Below are 20,604 nucleotides of genomic sequence, written 5' to 3' on the forward strand. Positions count from 1 at the left end.
CTCTCTGGATGCTCCCCACTGGGGCCTCACACCTCGCCTGCCATTTACATCTGCTTTTCTTGCTTATCAAACACCCCTTCGCAGGCTCCAGTCACTCATGCAGCAAGGCTCCTGGGCTCCAGCAGCAGAGCGCCCTGCATTCTAGGACACGGGTCTACAAAATGCAAGACTAAGCAAATGGAGCACAAAGGTTCTGCTCCATTTGTCCATGAGGACAGTAACTCACTGCTTCTGAATCTATCAGTTAGAGAACCATTATATGCTCTTTCCAAGCACAGGAACCTTCCCGATAGATCAAGAACTTTATTGTTGGACGTAACCAGTTTCTGAGCACAGATTCCGTGCCGTAGTTCTCCTTTTCCGATCATTGACCCAATCGGCCCGGTCCCGGGCTCTCTTCTATCTTGGCAGGGAGACTTCCCGCAAGCTCTTCCAGAGAATGGCCAGAGCATTGGTAAATATTCAGTGTCCAGTAAAAGCCCAGAAGCAGCTGGGTTTCTTCCACTTATAGCACCTGACCCTTCTGTAGTCTGTCCCCGGCGAGAAGCTAGCAGAGTCCACTAAACAGTGAAGAATTCAGGGGCCAAACTGCCCAAGGGTCTTCACTGTGCTCTCAGATGTCCAGCTTCATCGTCCCCACTTTGATCCTGACTTGGCATCCGTAAGTCCAGACGTCTCAGGGAGCACAGAAAGTAGCGAGGAGGCCTGCAGACCAAGTTGAGTTCCTCCTTCCTGGACCCCAGGGCTGGCAGGACCAGCTGGCGGGCATGCAGGTGAAGGGGGATGTGGCGGGCCTTCGCCTGTTTCAGCCCCAGCTTCTTCAGGGTACCGACAGACAGCTTCTGTACAAAGACAAAAGAGCTTCTTGAGAGCCAGGCCAATGGCTCATCCTTGAGCAGCATGCAGGGCCAGAGGCCTTTCACCTAAAGAAACCAACACTAACTCCCCCGGAAGACACAGTGGTGGACAGCCCGTCAGGGACATTGCCAGGAAGGTTCAGAACCCAGGTAAGAGAAAAACCACACCAGAGAAGCTCATATCAGCCAACGCTCTGGCCTTCTTAGAGAACAGGCTGTAACATCAAGAGATAAAAAAGCTCTTCAGCAATAGCATGAAAGGCTGCTCAGAGCCTTCAGAAAGTCTGCTCTCCCTGCCCCCGACCTCCTAACAAAATCTAAGACTAAGGAATAAAGCACAAAGGTTTTGCTAACAGATGGTGCAGCTCCATAAGAACAGTGGCTGTTTCTCTATAAGCTCGGGAACTTACACAGCCTTGTGGTGACTCACTTCAGGGCTTAACAAGGGGAAAGCATTAAGTTCTCCCCCTTATCTGTTGCACCTTGGGTCAAACCAGTATCACCTGGGGGGCCAGCTTATTCCAGTCTGAGTACTTGTGATCACCAAGGATTGGGCAATCCAATCCAAAAGACAGGTGAACTCGAAGCTGATGTTTTATGCCTTTAAAAAAAAAAGAGAGAGAAAACTTGAGGAGCGACAGAAACCATACCACCACTTCCAACCATGTTAAATCAAAGCACAGTAAAACTGGCAAAGCCCCACCTACAATAAAGTATAAAGAACAACAACAAACTGTAAGCTACCAGGGAGCAAACATTATACATACCGTTGAGCCTCTAAATTCCCCTCTCCACCCTCCACGGTTCCCCTTCCACCACATATAACCTGGGCTTTTTTTTTTTTTTTTTTAGCTTTATTACATAATGCTAAATAGTATTGCTTTCCACATTTTCTCACTGTAGCAAAATATACAGAACAAAAAATGTATCAGTTTAGCCATTTTTAAGTGTGCGGTTCTGTGGCATGAGTACATTCACTGTGTTGTGCAGCCATCACCGCCATCCCGCTCCAGAACTTCTTCCTCCTCCCACACTGAAACTCTGAACCAATTAAACAACAGCTCCCCATTCCTGCCCCCGTTCCCCCAGCCCCTGGTAACCACTATTCTACTCGGTCTTTGAATTTGAGTATTCTAGGGATCTCATACATGGCACCATACAATATTTGTCCTCCCGTGTTTGGCATCTTTCACTTAGCACAAAGTTCATCTATGCTGTAACACGTGTCAGAATTTCCTTCCTTGTCAAGGCTGGATAATATTGCATCGTATGTACAGACCAGATTTGGTTTATCCATTCACCTTGTCCGTGGACATCTGGGTTGACTTCACCTTGTGGCTACTGCAAATAATGCTGCTATGAACACTGGTGTGCATGTATCTTCTCGAATACCCACTTGCAATTCTTTTGGGTTTATACCCATGAGAATTGCCGAATGGTAATTCTACACTTAATTTTTTGAGAAACCATTTTTGCAAATTTTTAAATAAATGTAACCGAACTAATTATATCCCTCTGCTACCTAGTGTTTTTTCTTTCTTTCCTTTTTTTTAAACAACAATCATCCCCATTGGAGCTCCCAGCCTCAGATTAGCACCAGAAGCACACTCTTAAACATGCCAGCTGCAATCCCAGCCCTCTCACAATACCAGCTGCTCAGAAGAAGGGCAGAGTCCAGCACAAGGCCCCGGACAGAGCTGAGCGGCCCTGGGGTTTCGCTGTCCCACCGATCCCACTGCACAACAGTGGCCCCTCACCGGTAATTGGCTGGAGCTCTAAGAGGGCGGAGGACAGAGTGCTGCTTAGCACCTGGTATTGAGTCACAGCTACATGCGCGTTCCGGCTCGTTCGTGCTCTCACCATCTTCCCATTGTCCATGCGGTAGCCTGGGGACAGCGTCATCTGAAACCAAAAAAATCAAGATATGTCGCAAAGGAAGAGCAGAAAACCCATCCCTCTGGGCCACAGCTCACCCACCTTGTAGTGCTGCTGCGGGCCTTGCACCTCCTTCTCAACGATGGGGATATCCACAACTCCCGCTGAGGGCACCGGGACACGCACAGTGATGGCCCTGGGAGTGACACACAGACCCTCACTTAAGCCACAAGGTGAGGGGGAAACTCCTCGGATTTGGCTAGAGGCGTTAGCACTGGACCTTCCGTGGTCAGTTCTTAAGACGGGAGCATCCCAAATGACCTCTCATGATAGCACTTAGCCTGAGAGCTCGATACAAACACATCCGTTTTTCTACCAAAGTAATATTACATATATACTAATTACTAATATCTACCAATTACAGAATATTTGGGAGAAAACAATAGAAAATTTATCATAGTAGCATGCTCTTTCATTCTAGCCTTTAAAAATGAATATTTATAGTTTAAAACAAAATTGGGGTAATATGGTTTTGTATCCCGGTTTTTCTTATTATCTTTAAGTTTATTTATTTATTTTGAGAGAAAGAAAGAAAGAAAGAAAGAAAGAAAGAAAGAAAGAAAGAAAGAGTAGGGGAGGGGCAGAGAGAGAGAATCCCAAGCAGAGTCTGCACTGTCAGCACAGTGCAAACTCACAAACTGTAAGATCACGTACGACCTGAGCTGAAATCAAGAGTCGGATGCTTAACCTACTGAGCCGCCCAGGCTCCCCAGGTATCCCAGTTGTTTGGGGGTTTTTTTGTTGTTGTTTGTTTACCATTTACAGCTTATTTATTTGTTTTTAAAGAGAGAGAGAACGGGGGAGGGTAGAGAGAGAGGGAAAGAGAGAATCCCGAGCAGGCTCTACGCTGTCAGTGCAGAGCCCGATGCAGGGCTCGAACTCACAAACCACAAGATCATGACCTGAGCCGAAATCAAGAGTCAGCCACTCAACCAAGTGAGCCACCCAGAGCCCCCATGTATCTTGGTTTTTAAAAGATGGCTAAGTTCTGGCTGCACATGAAGTGGATGAACAAGTAAGCGAATTCACAGAACCACTCCTGCCGGATTTGCCAGATACACAAAACCGGGGGAACTGTGCTCTGTGCTCAAGGTCACAGAAGCAACTACCACCACGTGATAACCATTCCAGATCACGTTTGTTGGAGGTCTCCTTTCATTACGGGTAGAAGACTCTCTAATCTGTCCCTTTGCTTACGCATCTTCCAGGTAAATCACAAAGGAATCCTCCTGGGCACTTGGTGGCCTATCACTGACTGCCCCTCATACATTTCACACCCTGGACTCCTCACTTCGGGTTGGTAGCAGTTTGGGCTGTTCTCTGACATAGTTTATCACACTTAGACTGAGTTTTAACTGCTAGCTCACTCTTCCTAAGGACCTAACATTATTAATGTTCGCTCACTCCGCATTCAGCAAATGTAAAGAGGCACTGATTTAGGTAGGTACTAGTTCTGTATAGAAGAGCAAGACAAAAATCCCTGCTTTCAAGGAATTTGAAATTTAGTTAGAAGATTCAAACAAGTAACTGTAACAAGTCGCTATCATAGTTAAGTCAGCAAATACTAATTGGTTGCCTACTACGTTCTAACTCCTACTTCCTGCACTTGGTATTTAATATTTAAGGTCAGCATTAACTGTGTTCCAGTCAGCTTTCCAGCATTATCTGTCACCATTCCCCACTCCAGACTAGACTGCATGTTCTACCCTTTTGTGCCTACCATTCGTACAATCTATAACACGTTTCTCCATCTTGTCTTTCAAATCCTATTCATTCATCAAGACACAATTAACTGATTTCAATTCCTCCATGAAGCCCGATCCTCAGAATGGTTAGTGATTCTAAACTCTCAAACAATTTTCACAAATAACATAACACTTTTTGATAGACTTAACATCTGGATTACTTATATGCATGAGAATAGCCTCAATTTTCTGCCTTTCAGCTTTTACTATGAGCTACATACTGGGTCAAAACGCTTTACATGCATTGTCTCACTTAATTCTCTCCTCAACTCCATTATTCTCATTTTTCATATACAGACAAAGCTTGGAGAAGTTTCATAACCTGCCTAAGGACTCCCGCTGTTAAATGGCACAGCTGACAGGTGAACACAGATCTTGCTGAGCTCTGAGCTACTCTGCTAAACTTCCTCCATTATCTATAATCTCTTCGTACAGCAGTTCTTACATTTGATTCCTCATCAGAGTCACTTGTGGAGCTTCTGTGGGTGGGCCTCAGCAGAGATTTTTTGAAGGCTCCCAACACCACAAAGTAGCTGCGAAATCTGTTAACACCAAAAGAACTAATATCCAAAAGATAAAAAGAATACCCATGAATCAAATAGAAAATAATAAACAATCCAACAGAAACTGGGCAAAAGAAATAAACAGTTTGTTCACAGAAAAGGAAACTCAATAAACATGAGAAGCCAATAAACATGCAGGCATAACATTGCTGGTACACAAGAAACAGAAAACATTTTTTTTTTTTTAACTCATCAGAGTGGCAAACCTTTGAAAAATGAGTTGGTCAGCTATAAGGGGAGGTGGGTACTCACTACTCTATTGGGAGGAAAACCTGGCCCACCTAAGAGTAGTAACATTCAAATATTAAATGTTTCAGCCTAGCAATTCCATCTTTAGGAATCTGTCTTAAAAATATACTCACATATTCTTTGCAATAGGCTCAGAAAAATGGGAAGTTAACCAAACATCCATTAATAAGGAAATTATGATATAGCCATACAACAGAATACTATAGAGCTCAGAATGTACACACAGGGGTATCTGGGTGGCTCAGTCAGTTAAGCTTCAGACTCTTGATCTCGGCTCAGGTCACGATCTCATGGTTTGTGGGTGTGAGCCCCCATCATGCTCCCTGCTGATAGCTCAGAGCCTGCTTCGGATCCTCCCTCCCTCTCTCTCTCTCTGCCCCTCCCCTGCTTGTGCACTCTCTCTCAAAATAAATTTAAAATAACTTAAAAAAAAATAAAAATTAACTAAAAGCACACACAAAATGCTCTCCAAGATATATTTCCCAAGTGAAAAAAAGCAGGATCCAAAGCAGTGCAAAATATATTGCCATATAACAATTCATTTATACATGCCCGGTATGACTCTGGAAGTTTACACAAGATAGTAGAATACTGGTTGCCTCTGGAAGAAAATTCAGCAGATGGGGGACAGGAGTAGGTTACAGTTTTGTTCATTTATCTTTCCTCTATTAAAAAAAATGGAGGTGTGGCTCCTGGGTGGCTCAGTCAGCTAAGTGTCTGAGTTCAGCTCAGGCCATGATCTTGTGGTTTGTGAGTTCAAGCCCCACGTCGGGCTCTGTGCTGACAGCTCAAAGCCTGGAGCCGGCTTCAGATTCTGTGTCCCCCCCCCCCCCCGCCCTTCCCCCCACTTGTGCACACATGCTCTCTCTCTCTCGCTCTCTCTCCCTTTCTCTCTCCAAAATAATAAGTGAATAAACTTAAAAAAAAAAAAAAAATGGAGGTAAAGTTAAATGTACTAACATGGAAAGATCTCCAAGACAGTTAAGTGAGAAAAGTAAAGTGTAGAGACGCCTGGGTGGCTCAGTTGGTTAAGCATCCAACTTCAGCTCAGGTCATGATCTCATGATTCGTGAGAACACTGCCCGTGCTCTGTTCTTTCTCTTTCTCAAAGATAAATAAACATTAAAAAAAATAATAAAAGTACAGCGGACACTGTACAATGTAATGCACACACACAGTCACACTGTATATACTAGACATGTACGTAAACGCATCGGGTGAGGACCAGGGGAATAAAAACCAAACTATCCCAAGGGAAGGGACTAGAATGACAGAGTGGGTGGATTCTCCAGGAGTTTTTTTTGCTTGATCTTTGATTACTTCACCACAGGAATGAAATCATGTGTTACTTGTGTAATTAATTATCAGTAATTTTTATGTACAACCGTAATTAGGAACCACTATTCTATCAGACTCTAATAGGCTAAGCACTTAGTCTGTTTCCTACACTCCTCATATGCCCACAGGTCCTAGCACAGTGCCTTCTCCTAACAGGAGGTCCTTCTGTACGAATGGACAAAGAGATAAAAGGATGCCCTCATTGACACCAACTCTACCACCAGCGATGGCCTTCATACCAGTACTTCTTTACCACCTGACGGGTTCTAAACAACTCTTGAACTTGATGTGCCATTTCCTTCTCCCATGCCAACACCATTACACCTGTGGTTTCCTTGTCCAGCCGGTGGCACAGATGCAATGGCTCTGCCTTGTGGCCACGAAGCATTTTTGCCAGGATAGGCAATACATCGCTGATGCAGAGCTGGACCCCAGGGCCACCTAAGAAGGGGAGAATCAGAGGTTTTAGTGGCCAGTAAAAGATCCCACCAAAGAACTCTGCTTGGGAAAAGAGTCAGTGCTTTCTAGAGCCTTATTACTGAAATGTGGGCCAGGAACTAGCAACATCAGTATGCCCAGGGAGCTTGCTGGGAAGGAATCTCAGGCCTCCAACTCAGACTATTAAATCAAAATCTGCATTTTAACAAGATGTCCACGTGACTCACACTCGTATTAAACTTTGAGAAGCAATGTCCCAGAGCATGTGGCTTTCTCCTCAGACATATATATACTTATTAACCTACTTGAATACTCGCAATAAAATCAGCAATCAAAATGAGGAAGTCGGATACTTCACTATATAAACAAAGGCTTGAGACTCTGCCAAGTAAACTCAAGTGATACATACAAGACTGTGAAGCTCTTCTGGGGTATTACAGGCATCACATCTTCCTGTAAAGAAGATGGGACTTTACGTGAGACATTTCTCGGAACTATTCTATGCCTAAGTAGCTGTTGAGCTTGAACAGATTATTTTGTCTTTCTAAAGTGCAGTTTTCTCATCTATAAAATGCAAATATCTGTATAATAATTATCTAATGGGGAATGAGAAGGATCAAGAGTGAAAAAGAAAACACACAAAACACATGGCAATGTCTGACTTAATTCGTTCTGTATGCTTTTATCTACACCTCCCCAAAAAGCATTCTTCTACTTCAATTATGCTTTTTCCTCCAGCACATCCCTTTCCCAAGTGCATTTTTTTCCTATCACTCTCCACTGGTCACACTCCAACTGTCTCAGAAAACTGCATTCAACAGTTATTCAAAAACATTTCATTGTCCATCGAGTTCTAGGCATCTTGGGGTTTTGTTAGGCATACTCTGACACACACACATCTGTTTTTTAATTCCTTTTTAATATATTATGAATGCATAATTTATTATGTATTTTTTGGCACCTGAATTTTATAACAACATGAGTATCTTCTATATTTTGTAATTTCTATGACATCTTTAAAGAAAGTCATCTTCTACACAGGTTTATATATGTCTTTGTGGGTGCGTGGGTCCTGAGTATGTTTTTAGTAGCGGAGGCCCGTCTACAGAGCAGTTTAATTTTTGCTTTGGCTGGAGCTCCATTTTCTTATCGGTTTTCATACTGGTTTCTGTGACTGGAGTTTCTGCATGTTTAGGTGATCCCTATTTGATCCTTGCCATGCATAGTAAAAGATCTGATTTGTCTAAGGCTATTCTGTCTCCACTCAGGGCTTGAAGTGAGTGACTGATTTATGCTGCAGTTTTGGGCTCCTGGATTGAGATTTTCTGATCTTTGTTCAATGAAGATAGAATGCTTTTCTTGATCTGGACTTAAATGATGAAATTATTGTCTGGATCATGTGAACAAAATTGTGCATTAAATCAACCTGGTTAAAAAAAGACAACTGAAGCAAATTCAGAGCCACTATATTGAAATACTCCTACTTACAGAGGTAATAAACTATCAGAATACATTACCCATAAGAGATTTACAGGCTGAGGGGCGCCTGGGTGGCGCAGTCGGTTAAGCGTCCGACTTCAGCCAGGTCACGATCTCATGGTCCGTGAGTTCGAGCCCCGCGTCAGGCTCTGGGCTGATGGCTCAGAGCCTGGAGCCTGTTTCCGATTCTGTGTCTCCCTCTCTCTCTGCCCCTCCCCCGTTCATGCTCTGTCTCTCTCTGTCCCAAAAATAAAATAAACGTTGAAAAAAAAAAATTAAAAAAAAAAAAGAGATTTACAGGCTGAAAATACAAACAGTATTTATGAAAATTAGAGAAAGTGGGAAAATTGTTAACAAAGACTAAAATATGTGGTGTCACTATTGAAAGGGGAAGTGAAGGGAACCTTAATATATTAAGTTCTGTTTTTTTCTTATGTCATTTCTTTTTTTCTCAGTTTTGATGGAAAACAACATGAAGACAAGAACCACACAGCCTTAGTATCTCTCTATAAAAATCCCTGTGGAGGTCTACACACAGCACATTCCATATATCACTGCTGACTGCCAAATGTTTGGAATGCAGAGACTGACCTATATATCCCAGTATCCTCAGTAGTGCCTCATACAGGACTATACATATATATGTAGTGTCTTACAGAGTACTCCCCCAAAGCTTAATTATTTTGAATGCAAGGCTTCAAGAAGCCCCACAAGTAATGTGTCCGAATTGTCCATAGGTGTAGCGAAAACAGAACTAGCAGCACCCCTCTCCTTCCCACGTGGTCCTTACCATGCACGGGGAGACCGTAGGGTTTATTGATGACCACGAGATCCTTGTCTTGGTGCACAATCCCTCGGCTCAGTGCCTTAGCAAGCACGTTGGGGTGGACTCGCTGCAGCTGCTGTGTGAACCGCACGAGTTCCTGCACTCTCCGCTGAACAGGGTTTGTGGGCACCTACGGGGAGAGAAGGAGCGACAGGAAAAGCCTGGTGAAGATCTTCAATAAGCCTGGGTGAGAATCTAGGTTGGGAATGACTATCTCTGCATTGGACTCGCGCCTTCCCCGAATAATTTGAGAGCAGCGGTGCGCGTCTGTCTTAACTTGTCCCATCGCAGTGCTCAGGAGCGAGGCCGGCAGAAGCCAAAGACACAGCCCGCAGGAAGACACGGACCTCTTCCCTTTCCCTTTCTCCCCATTCTCCCACATGTCCTCCACATTTGCTTAACAGCTGTCAGAGGACCCTCCTACCTCACTCCCAGCCCAGGAATCCAATTAACGCGCTGCCTCTTGGGAGTTGTGGTCCTTTCGAACTCACCGGTTGCTTCTTCGTCTTTTGTTCCTGTTTCTGGGATCGGAGTTTCTCCGCCAACCTCTGGGCATTCAGAGTCCCAGACGCAGCAGCAGAGGAACAAAATGGCTGGCAGGCGAGAATGAAACGACTCCCTAAACACTGCCCGGAACCCCTCACCCAAAGGCCCAGAGCATTACAGCTGGGCGCCGCCATCTTGCCAAAAAGGGAGGGGCGAGCCAAGACCACGTGCGAAAGAGGGGCTTGGGGGAGGAGGGGATGGGCGGGCTCTCGGGATCACGTGGGCGTGAGGCGGGCTCTCGGCCGAGTCACGTGGGGCGGTGCGCGCAGAGTGCGGCTGCGCCGGCCGGTAGCTGCAGCTGGAGCGGTGGCGTTTGGAGGATACTCGGTGAGTGTGTTGGGAAGCCAGGCTCGGGCTGGGAAATGCCGGTTCATCAACGCTTTAACGTTTTCACGACTCTGGGGTTTCTGTTCTCGGAGAGCATTGCACTGGGAACCGTTTCTCCCTTTGCGAGAAGATCCCACTCACGAACACCTCCCCGCCCCCGCGCCCCGTGGAAGCGATGCCCCATAAACGCTCGCCCCAGAGCCTTCTTGGGCGCTCACCTCGTCCCTCTTGGCAACCACATCCCTGGTGTCCGGCGAGTCCCCTGAGGGACGCATCGTGTCACCTCTCATTTCCTTGCCGTTCGACCTTCGGAGATGCCCGGATCTCTGTAGCCTCTCCACCCCTCACCTCCTCTTTGTTTCAGGTTGTAACCTGTCCTCTCCCGGGGATGATGGGGAGCCCCTCCGTTACCCAGGGGCCCCAGCCCGTATTTCCTCCTTAGGGAATACCTTGAGTTTCTTATGTTACTCTTCAAGAATTCATTTTTTGTTTGTTTGTTTTGGAGTCTCCTCTCCCCCTACGCTCTCCCTGCTCCTTCCAAAGACTGAAAATACAGTACGGAGCACGCACCTTCCTTTCCCTTTGCTGCTTCCTTCATTTTTTTTTTCCCCTCCCTACTTTGCAACCGCCCTAGACCCTCTCTCCCTCTCTTAACAAGGTGCGGTGCTGGGACTCTCATGCCCAAACTGTAAGCGACTCCCTGTGACTTCACCCCGGGGGTGGCCGAAAAGATGAACATCTGGTTGGGGGTGATAATGGGAAAAATATCTCGGGACATACCTGCCATTTGTTAAGAAACCTAGTGGCGAGTTCCGAAGAGCTGTTTGGAAAACCAATGGATCTGTACCGACACTAGAGGACACAATTTTTAAGACTGCTTAGAATGAAGGTTCCCTGAGGAGTTAGTGTAGGTAGTGGAATTCGGTTTGCGATTACGCCCCTTCGAAAGGGACGGGCAGAAGGGAGCCATATTGGGCATGCAATAAAGTTGAACAAGTAAGTGGAGCTAACCTATGGAAAACTTTAAGTTGAAGAAGAGTTTGAACTAGATGTGATAAGTATTGAGTGTTGAAGCTTCTTGAGCAGGAGAGAGACTCCTTGAAGTTGGAATTCTAGAAATGAATCTGGCAGTGGAATGCAGGACAGATTAAAGAGAGGAAGGCTTTGATAGCAGGGAAATCAGCTGGGATACTTCAATCTAGACGATCAGTAAAGAGGTTATGCTTCATCCGGTGGTCTTTTCCCCTACATGGTACTGTTCTTTGAGTTTGAATTGCTTTTGAATACAGGTCAGGATGCATCATTGGCAGCTGCTGTTGAAGCCTGAGTCCCTTGAGGATTGCTCATGTTTTCTTTGTGAAACCCACATCTGGCACAGAGTAAACTCACAAATATTCATTCTTTAGATGGCTGCATGCATCACAGACGTGTGTTAGATGTGTCTGAACATTCGAATTGTCTTCTTTCTGTCAGTTTTTGACCTGAAGAATGGAAGTGTGGGAGTAAATGTATGAAGAATGGGAAGGAAGGCTTGTGTATGTTTCTGTAATAAGACAGGTGATCATGATATAAATTTGAAGAATCCTGAGGGAGGTTGGAAAACAACTTTTCTTCTTCTTTTTTTTTTCTTCTTCACATTTACAGGTAAGACATAGATCTGTAAAAGGTGAGAATTACTATCTTTTGCTGATATGCTCCAGATGCAGGTTCAAATCTTATTAATTTCAGTTAGGGACATGAAGCCTCCTTTTCCAAGGACTCTGAAATATGGATGTCAGGATTTAAATTCAGATCCTTGTGTTAATTATGAACTTGTTTTAGGTATAGTATTTTTATAATTTTGTGTAAGGGCTGTTTCTGCCTTAACCTCTGCTTGGCATTCAAGAAATGACACCTGTTCTTGCAGAATTGGCATTCTGTAGCACGAAACAAATGAAGAACCAACTCAGATGTCAATGCTGGTGACAACAGAGCTTGTGTTCTTGGGTTTCAGGGTAACCCAAGGTACAAACTGTAATACCGAAGAATAAAAAAACTGGTCACTTTTTTTCTGAAGAAGGAACTTTCAGGTTTTTCTTTTTGTAACTGTAAGATATTTGAAGAGTTCAAAGGTTTTGTTTGTTTGCTTGTTTTCACAGTACAACTTTAGCCAATATGGGTACAGAAGTTAGATCTTAATGCTTCTCCTAGGAGTCTAGGCATTTGGTCATTTAAAGTAGAGCCGCTCTCTGCATATACAAGAACTTATGCAAATATATTTTCTGTCTTTTGTTTTTGTAATGCTATATTGTATCTTAATGCTATATTGCCTCCTTTCTGTACAGACAGGAAGCAAGTCTGTACTGTTTTCTCAGTACAAGGAAGCAAATTCTACTAGAGGGGTGTGGTGGTATCTTCATTCTTAGAGAGTACAAACATGACTTTTTTTCATAGATTTTGGTATGTCATAATGTGTTCCCCCAAAATAACCATTTAAAGAAGCACTTGAGGGGCACCTGGGTGGTTCAGTCGGTTAAGTGTCTGACTTCCGCTCAGGTCATATTTCACTGTTTGTAAGTTCAAGCCCCGTATCAAGCTCTGTGCTAACAGCTCAGAGCCTGGAGCCTGCTTCCGATTCTGTGTCTCCCTCTCTCTCTGCCCCTCCCCCTGCTTGCATGCTCTCGTGCTCTTTCTCTCAAAGATAAATAAACATTTGAAATTTTTAAAAAAATAAAAAGAAGCACTTGATAATTCATTTTTGAGGGCATTTCCTGCTGTGCAAGAACATGGTCACCTTTTTATTTCACAAATATAAACAAAGAGTGACTAACGAATAAAGGAACTTGTGTTTAAATATCACAAAGTGAAGATTGATTAGTGGCATGAAGGTAGATTCTGGCTCCTTAAACGGTGATTTGCTAGTTGCAGATTAACCAGTAATTCAGTTCCCTCAAGAGCAGGAAGTATGTGGATATCATTTTATGGTTTTAGATTCAAGGAAGCAATTAGCAGGAGCTCCCTGGAGGTGTCCAGGAAAGTGAAGTTGTTGGCAGCTGGGAGATCTGGGTACTAGTCCCAGCTCAGCTCCTGTGAACCAAGTCATTTGGGCTCTAAGCTTCGATTCGTTGAAGATTTTCCATTGACACTTAAGTACTTTCTTAACAAACGGGATTTATTTCAGACTTGTCTTGCATACATTTAGCATAAGCACAGAGAATCAGGATTCTGCTCTTGTCGCCAGAGCCACTGAGCTAACATTTATATTTGGGGGTCACCCACCTCTTTGGTGCTGGAATATACCTTAAGATTTCCTAAGTGGGGCATAAGAGAGAGTACAGATAGAGGGGGAAAAAAAAAAAAAAAAAAATATATATATATATATATATATATATATATATATATATAAGAAAACAGTGGTTTTCTAAAACATTGTGTTATAACCTATACTCTGGATGTTAGTTCTTTTTTCCATATCAGCATTTTAGAGATTCCGTTATGCTCCTACCGCTTGTTGTACTTTTATTCGGCTCTTGAATGACGCTCAAGACAGGTCTGGCTTAAACTAGTCTTCCCAAACTTTCCATATCATGGTATGTGTGGAAATAATTGTTTCATGGAGGAAAACTGGAGGTGACCCACAGAGGACAACTGGCCTGGATGCTGAGGCTGACCCCACCTGACTCCACCATAGGCTGAGGGGATCCCTAGCCTGTAGCCTGTTTGACCATTAGGAAGGTCAGTGTTATAAAATCAAGGGCTTGGACCCAAACTCTATTGGGAGGAATTGTATTATCAGTTATGTTTGTTAAGTCCGCTTCTAATTTATTTCTCTCTTATGTGCCTTTATGCTCTTAGCTAGTTTATATCTAAGGATCATACTTATCCTTACAAAGTGGCCCTTCTAAAAGTTTGTAAAAAGTAGTTAATTGATGAAGAGATGGGGAATGCTTTTGTCACAATGTTTTGACCTAATTAGATTATGGGCAGTTTTGCTCTGCCTCTTTAGAAGATAGAGAATTTCTTTAAAAAGTGTATTTTATGTTTTCCATTATAAAAGTAATACAAAAAATGTGTAAAATAGTAACAAAAAAAGATGGGAAAAAATCATTCATAGCTCTGTTTCCCAAATATGGTTAAAATGTTTTTTCTCAGGTTTTTTTAATCTTGCATTTTTTTTCTTAATTGTAAATTCACACATTTATAGAAGTAGAGAATATAATGAACCCCATGTTTTCATCTGCCAGTTTCTACAACCAGCCAATACAGGGCCACTCTTGTTTTCCACCCTACCCTGATCTCCGAGATGGTTTTAAACCATCAGTAAACACGTCAGTATGTATCTATAAAAGGTAAGCACTGGTTTTTACCAAAACCACAACACCATTATCACCCTTTCAATATATTTCTTAGTATCATCAAGCAAGCAGTTGACACATTTTCAGTTGGGTTTCTCTTTTTAATAGTTAATTTGTTTGAATTGGGATTCAAGAAAAGTCCGCATATCATGCATATTCTTTTAATTAGAAGAACAAAACTGTGGGCATTCAGAGGAGACGTGTGGCCTGTACCTTAAAGGTGCTTGGTGCACTGGCTTAGAGCTTACACTTGGGAGTCAGAAAGATGGTTTTGGAATCCTGGCTCTGCTACTTGCTGGCTGTGTAACCTCGTGCAGGTTACTTCTCTTACTTTAGATTTTTTACCCTGTGAAATGTGGATGATGTCTGCCTTAGGACTGCTGTAAGGAGTGAGTTAATGTGGGCTAAAGCACTCGTGTAGAGTTGAGCACATAGTTAAGGCTCAAAAAATATTAGGTATGTCCTGCATACAGTATAGCACCAGGTTTATAGATTTGTTTAAAAGGTCTTAAACAGGGTAAGAATCAAGGGGTATGGAATTTAGTCTAATTCTGCCACTTAAGTGATACACTTCCGTGTTTTGGCCCTTACTTAAGTTGCACACCCCAAAAAGCAGGTGGGGTGAACAATGATGATTTCTAAAATCCCAGTGCTTGCTAGAAGTAAGGCAGCTTGGTATTTTTAGAAAGAGACTGAGGTTTGCATCACACTTTGCCATTTATAAGTGTTAATTCTCCTCAGCTTCAGTTTTTTCATATGTGTAACGGAATTAATACTACCTAACCTAGTATTGTTGCAGTAAGTGCTAAGATCAATATATATATGGTGCCTAGCATGTAGAAGATATTCAAATTATTAGTCAGCATTTCATGATTATAAATTAAAATAAGATCATTACGTTAGAGTATTTTCAGTTGTGAAGAAATATGTATTTTGTGGTGTTTATATAAATGAAGATGAACAGAGTGTCTTAAGGGAAAAGGAATATACATTGGAAGGGTGAACATGGAAACCATGTTTCCAGAACATGAACAATGGAAAATTGAGGGACTGTTCAACCTTTGTGGTTGGATAAAAGCCGGAGGATGTCAGGGTCCCTAGAGAAATTTAAGAAGGTATTTGCAACAACTAGTTGCTTAAGTTGAATAAACCTATTTTCTGCATTATTTGAAAATTTGAACAATAAGTTAAAGAAGTAGATTGTTGTTTGTGTGTTTTTCAGTTGTTAATAATTGGAACATGCTGTAAGTGTTTAATAATACTGTTAGGGTAATGAAAATAACCTCCACTAGCAGTTAGTAGGAGAGCTGTAGTGTAACTGAGTTAGAAAACCAAATACAGGGGTGCCTGGGTGACTCAGTCGGTTGAGCGCCTCTGACTTCGGCTAAGGTTATGATCTCGTGGTTTGTGAGTTTGAGCCCCGCATTGGGCTCTGTGCTGACAGCTCAGCCTGGAGCTTGCTTTGGATTCTGTGTCTCCCTCTCTGCCCCTCCCCCGCTCGCTGTCTGTCTCTGTCTCCCTCTCTCTCTTTCTCAAAAATAAATAAACACTAAAAAAAATTTAAAAATTAAAAAAAAGAAAGAAAACCAAATCCACGCTGGAGTCTACTGATCCCAGTATACTAGGCAACATTTCCCCATTTTAATTTTGTTTTTTATCAAAGTAATTCACGTGTATGGTTTAAAGAGTCAGGTAGTGCTAAAAGACTTAATGGGAAAAAAAGCCATTCCCTCCATTCTCCCCACCTCATAATCTCATTCTTTAGAGGTAGCCCCTCAGTTATTTTTTTTCTTTCCTCAGGTATTATCTTCATATTTCTTTCTTTTTTTTTTTTTTTAAATGTTTGTTTATTTTGGGTGAGAGAGTGCGTGGCTGTGCAAGGGAGGGAGAGAGAGAATCCCAAGCAGGCTCCGTGCTCAGCATGGAGCCCCAGCTGGGGCTCAGTCTCACAACCCTGAGATCACAACCTGGGCCAAAATCAAGAGTCGGACGCTTAATGGACTGAACCACCCAGGCACCCCTCTAAATCATTTGATATGTTATTTCTTGCTTTTTTCTCCCTCCAGTGTTTGGCCTGTTGAGCTAGATGATTTGTCTCAGCTCCACTCTTGTGTTTAGGTTGACCTTTGCCTGTTTTTTCCCCACATACCTACATACCGTTAATTTTTTTCCAGATGCTCAAACATAATTGTCACATTCTTACCAGTAACCTTTTCTGTGAGCTCAGATGTGTCACTTGATGTTTCCTATGGAGAACTACTACCCAGGTATATCATTCAGGAACATGGGCTGTCACCCATGTCCCATTTCTTGGCTTACATCTTTATTTCCTAAGAAGTATTTGCCCACACACTTGTTTGATAGTTTGGAAATGTTGCAGAATTCTAGGTTGGAAGTAATTTTCCCTCAGAATTTTGAAGGCATGGCTGTACAATCTGGTATCTGTAATTGCTCTACAGACATAGCAATTCAAATCCTTTTTTTATGAGACCTCATTTTATTGGGTTTTTTTTTCCCCCTCTCTTACTGGAAGCTTTGAGAATATTCTGTCCCTGATGTTCTGGAATCTCTTAATGACATACCATGGTGTGAGTCTTTCCTCAACTGTTGTTCTGGGTATTCAGTGGACTTTTTCATTCTGGAAATTCATGTCCTTCAGTTCTGGGACATTTTCTTCTATTATTCCTCTGATTTCTGTCCCTCTCCATCTCTTCTTTTTCTTTGATTCTTTTTCATAATATCTATTCTTGCTATGTGGATAGGATAACTTCAAAGAGGACCCATTAAAGTTTTTCACTTTTGCTCTCTGCATTGGAGTAGGTTTAAGATCTATTGCCAGAATGAATATCAACCCCCAAATAATGGCAAGCCCTGCATGTGAGAAGAGCTTAGTGCTTCACCCCTCAGTTTTGTAGATTGCATGAAGCCATGTGCTCCGGGACTGGGCAGGATCTAGCCTTCCTCACACTCCCTCCCAGTTCCCATTCACCCTGATTTCCTCACTGCCCTCAGGCACTAGGAATGTACTGCTGCTTTATTCTACTGTAGAAACCTCTACTGCTCCTCTTTTGATGAATCCGTGAGCTATTTGAGTACTGTTCGAAGTTCATTTTACTAAGATAAATGAAGAAAAGTTGAAAGAAAAATAAGATAAATGAAGAAAAGTTGAAAGAAAAATAAACGAAAAGAGGGGCTGGTGTGTAATATAGAAAATTTACAGTGTAAAAGCAACTGCAAACTCTAGCAAAGTTTTTTTGAATTGATGAGCATGAAACCAGGATGCTTGCACTTTCTCCGAGAGTTTCTCTTGAAAACTGCCAAAATATCAACACATAAACCAAAATGTCAGCAGTTGTTATCTCCAGGTAGGATTACAGGGTGGTTTTCATTTGCTCTTTGTACTTTACTGTACTTAACACATTTCCTGCAGGGCCTAGGGGGGACCTTTTCCTCTCTAGTCAAGGAGGAGGGGTGCTTTCTTATGCCAGATAAAGTGTCCATGTCCCTTGGGCTCAAGCTGCTCAGCCCACTCTTGCTTCAACCTCCAGGTCCTCCCTCCATCTAGCACTGACCTCCTTTGCACTTTTAACAAAGTATGTTTTTAGGTCTTCCTAACCTTTTTTTCTCTCACCTATTTTGTTTCCTCAGTTTTTTTCACTGCTACTTTTTAACACTGATGCTACCTGCTCAGCAAAGCAGTGCTTTTAAAGCTGTTTCTTCTCCCTTAGCCTGATCTTTCTAGTTGTTCTGGTGGCCTCTGTGGCAGATGATACCTTTTCTTTTTTTTTTTTTTTTTTCTTTTTTTTTTTAGCTTTCAGATTCTTGGTTCAGGTCTAAATAATGCTTTCATCTTGGAGTTCATTTCCAGATCAAAGAGAATATTTTTGAGTTAATTTTTGTTAGAAAACAAATATCCTGAAAAGAATATCAAGCCAGATTAAGGTTAGAAGCTAAAACCACTTTCCTGAGTTGCCTGTCATTTATCATTCTCTTGTTCTTAAGGATGGTTGAAATTGCTTTCTAAGTACATTCCTAAAGTATATGATAGGTCTTTCAAAATCAAAAAATAATTGTGTTGGTGCTTGCAACAGAAAGAGGGAAATAATCACCTGTAACCCTGTGACCCAGAGATTACTTCTACGGGTCATAGACCTAACACCACACGATAAGGAACAGATTGTTGAACTGTTTTTTGATCTTTAAGTTTGAAGTATGTCTTAAAGTACCTTAAAGTATGTGAAGGACTGTGTAACCCAGGTATCTCCTGGGTCTGAAACACAGGAGAGATCTGAGCTGAAGATTGAGATATGGGAGTTGCTAGCATTTAGTTGGTATTTTAAATCATTGGAGTAACTGGAAGGGGAGGCGAGGGAATACGTGAAGTGATTATATGGAGAACTGAAAGCAGTTTGCTGAGGACCCTCAACATTTAGGGATTAGATGGAAGAGGAAGAAGAGCTTCCTCTAGAGGGACAGGAGGAAAATCAGGAAAATCCTATGTCACTGAATTTTGAAAATCAGGAAAATCCTATGTCACAAAATTTCACTGAATTTTGCCATGGAGGGATCTGTGTCCCCTTTTCTTGATCTTCCTTGAACACAACTGTTAATCTTTACCACGTACAAACATATTAAACTTAGCACCAATGTGTCATAAATAGTTTACAGTTCTGTTTCCCCTAAAAGGTGGAGACTTTTGAAGGGTATGGCCCTTCAGGGTATGGTCTTAGTCACCTTTGTGGAATAGTGTTGCATTGTGTGTTCACAACATGGACTCTGGAATCAGCCTTCCAGTGTATTAATAGCTGTGTGACCTATAGCAAGTTACTTAACATCTCTGATTCAATGCCATCGTCTGTGATGGCTGTGGTGTGTGATGATAGTAGTGTCTGCTTCACAGAAGAGTGAACATTTTAAGGTGTAGACACCAGTGCCTGGCTCATTGTAAATATTAGGTAGTGTTTGGTGGAGGGGAGCTGGATGTGGTGGTAATAACATTGTTAGCATAGTGCCTGGCATTTAATGGACTTTTGAATGTGAAAATTCAACAACTTGGGACTAATACAATCCCTGTCATTTTCAACTCTGTAAGCATATACAGAATGTAGCCATAACCAGCCATAGGAAAACTGTAGAATAGATAGAATAGAATAGGAGAATAGAAGTGGACAGAGTTCAGTGCATGTAGCTTTGTTTTATAAAACAAATCTATAGACTTTTTACAAAAGTACTCAGTTTCTTTTCATGTGGTGGGGAAGGAGAAAACTGAAAGACGATTTCCAAAGCAGGTGAGAATTTTTATGTGTAGTGCTGAACGTTTATTGTAAACAGGTAGCCGGTGGATATCTGTCACAGAAGGTATTTGTGTGGCATAAAATAACACTTCATCCATTCATCTTGTTTTTACAGCTTATAGAATTAAAAGTATCTTTTAGACCTTAATTTGATCTCTTAAACCTTACATTAATTCATGGTAGGTGCATACTCATTCAGCCAGAAAATATTTGAGCATTTACTGCTCTGTATAGACACTTAACTGTATAACAGAGATTGTGCTAGGGGTTGGGGATAGGACTATAAATAAGACCAACTGTACTTGTCTTTAAAGAACTTTAATTCTTAAGGGAGAGGCCAATAATTGCAGGTGTTAGAGATGCAGATAAGGAGCCAAATGGGACGATGGGGGGCAGATGACCAGCCACTGTAAAGTAACAGGTAAGCTGAGGCTTCAAGGATGGGATGGAGCCAGAAATACTTGTAGAATATACCACCCTGAGCCGTGTTCGGTGTGTGGGCCAGGACAGTGTGTGTCCCATGTGGCTCTAGAGCCTGGTGAATGAGGGAGAGGGCTGGGTGGGATATTGTGAAGAGGGCTGCAGATGTCAGATCAAGCCTATCTTGTAGCCTTGATGTAAGGAGTTTAATGTTATTAACCACAGTGAGAAGCCATTGAATGGTTTTAAACTA

At 42.4% G+C, this 20,604-nt stretch overlaps 2 protein-coding genes across 5 annotated transcripts in view; one reads left to right on the forward strand and one right to left on the reverse strand.

The window, feature by feature from the left end:
- Positions 1 to 283: 283 nt before the first annotated feature.
- On the reverse strand, positions 284 to 10,149 carry RPUSD4 (RNA pseudouridine synthase D4). Its single transcript, XM_045483398.1, has 7 exons — positions 9,922 to 10,149; positions 9,395 to 9,560; positions 6,927 to 7,128; positions 2,835 to 2,928; positions 2,615 to 2,759; positions 1,361 to 1,458; positions 284 to 842 (listed from the first exon to the last, which is right to left on the reverse strand). The coding sequence occupies exons 1-7, from the start codon at positions 10,108 to 10,110 to the stop codon at positions 603 to 605; spliced, it is 1,134 nt and encodes a 377-aa protein (XP_045339354.1). The 5' UTR covers positions 10,111 to 10,149; the 3' UTR covers positions 284 to 602.
- A 57-nt stretch (positions 10,150 to 10,206) lies between these two features.
- FAM118B (family with sequence similarity 118 member B) overlaps positions 10,207 to 20,604 on the forward strand; it is a 48,961-nt gene continuing 38,563 nt past the window's right edge. For all 4 annotated transcript variants that reach the window (XR_006713873.1, XR_006713872.1, XM_045483404.1 and 1 more), the window contains exon 1: positions 10,207 to 10,303. The gene's annotated coding sequence lies outside the window, so the exon portion shown is untranslated. The remainder of the gene's footprint in view (positions 10,304 to 20,604) is intronic.

Source organism: Leopardus geoffroyi, chromosome D1 (genome assembly GCF_018350155.1).
Source record: "Leopardus geoffroyi isolate Oge1 chromosome D1, O.geoffroyi_Oge1_pat1.0, whole genome shotgun sequence".
NCBI lineage: Eukaryota > Metazoa > Chordata > Mammalia > Carnivora > Felidae > Leopardus > Leopardus geoffroyi.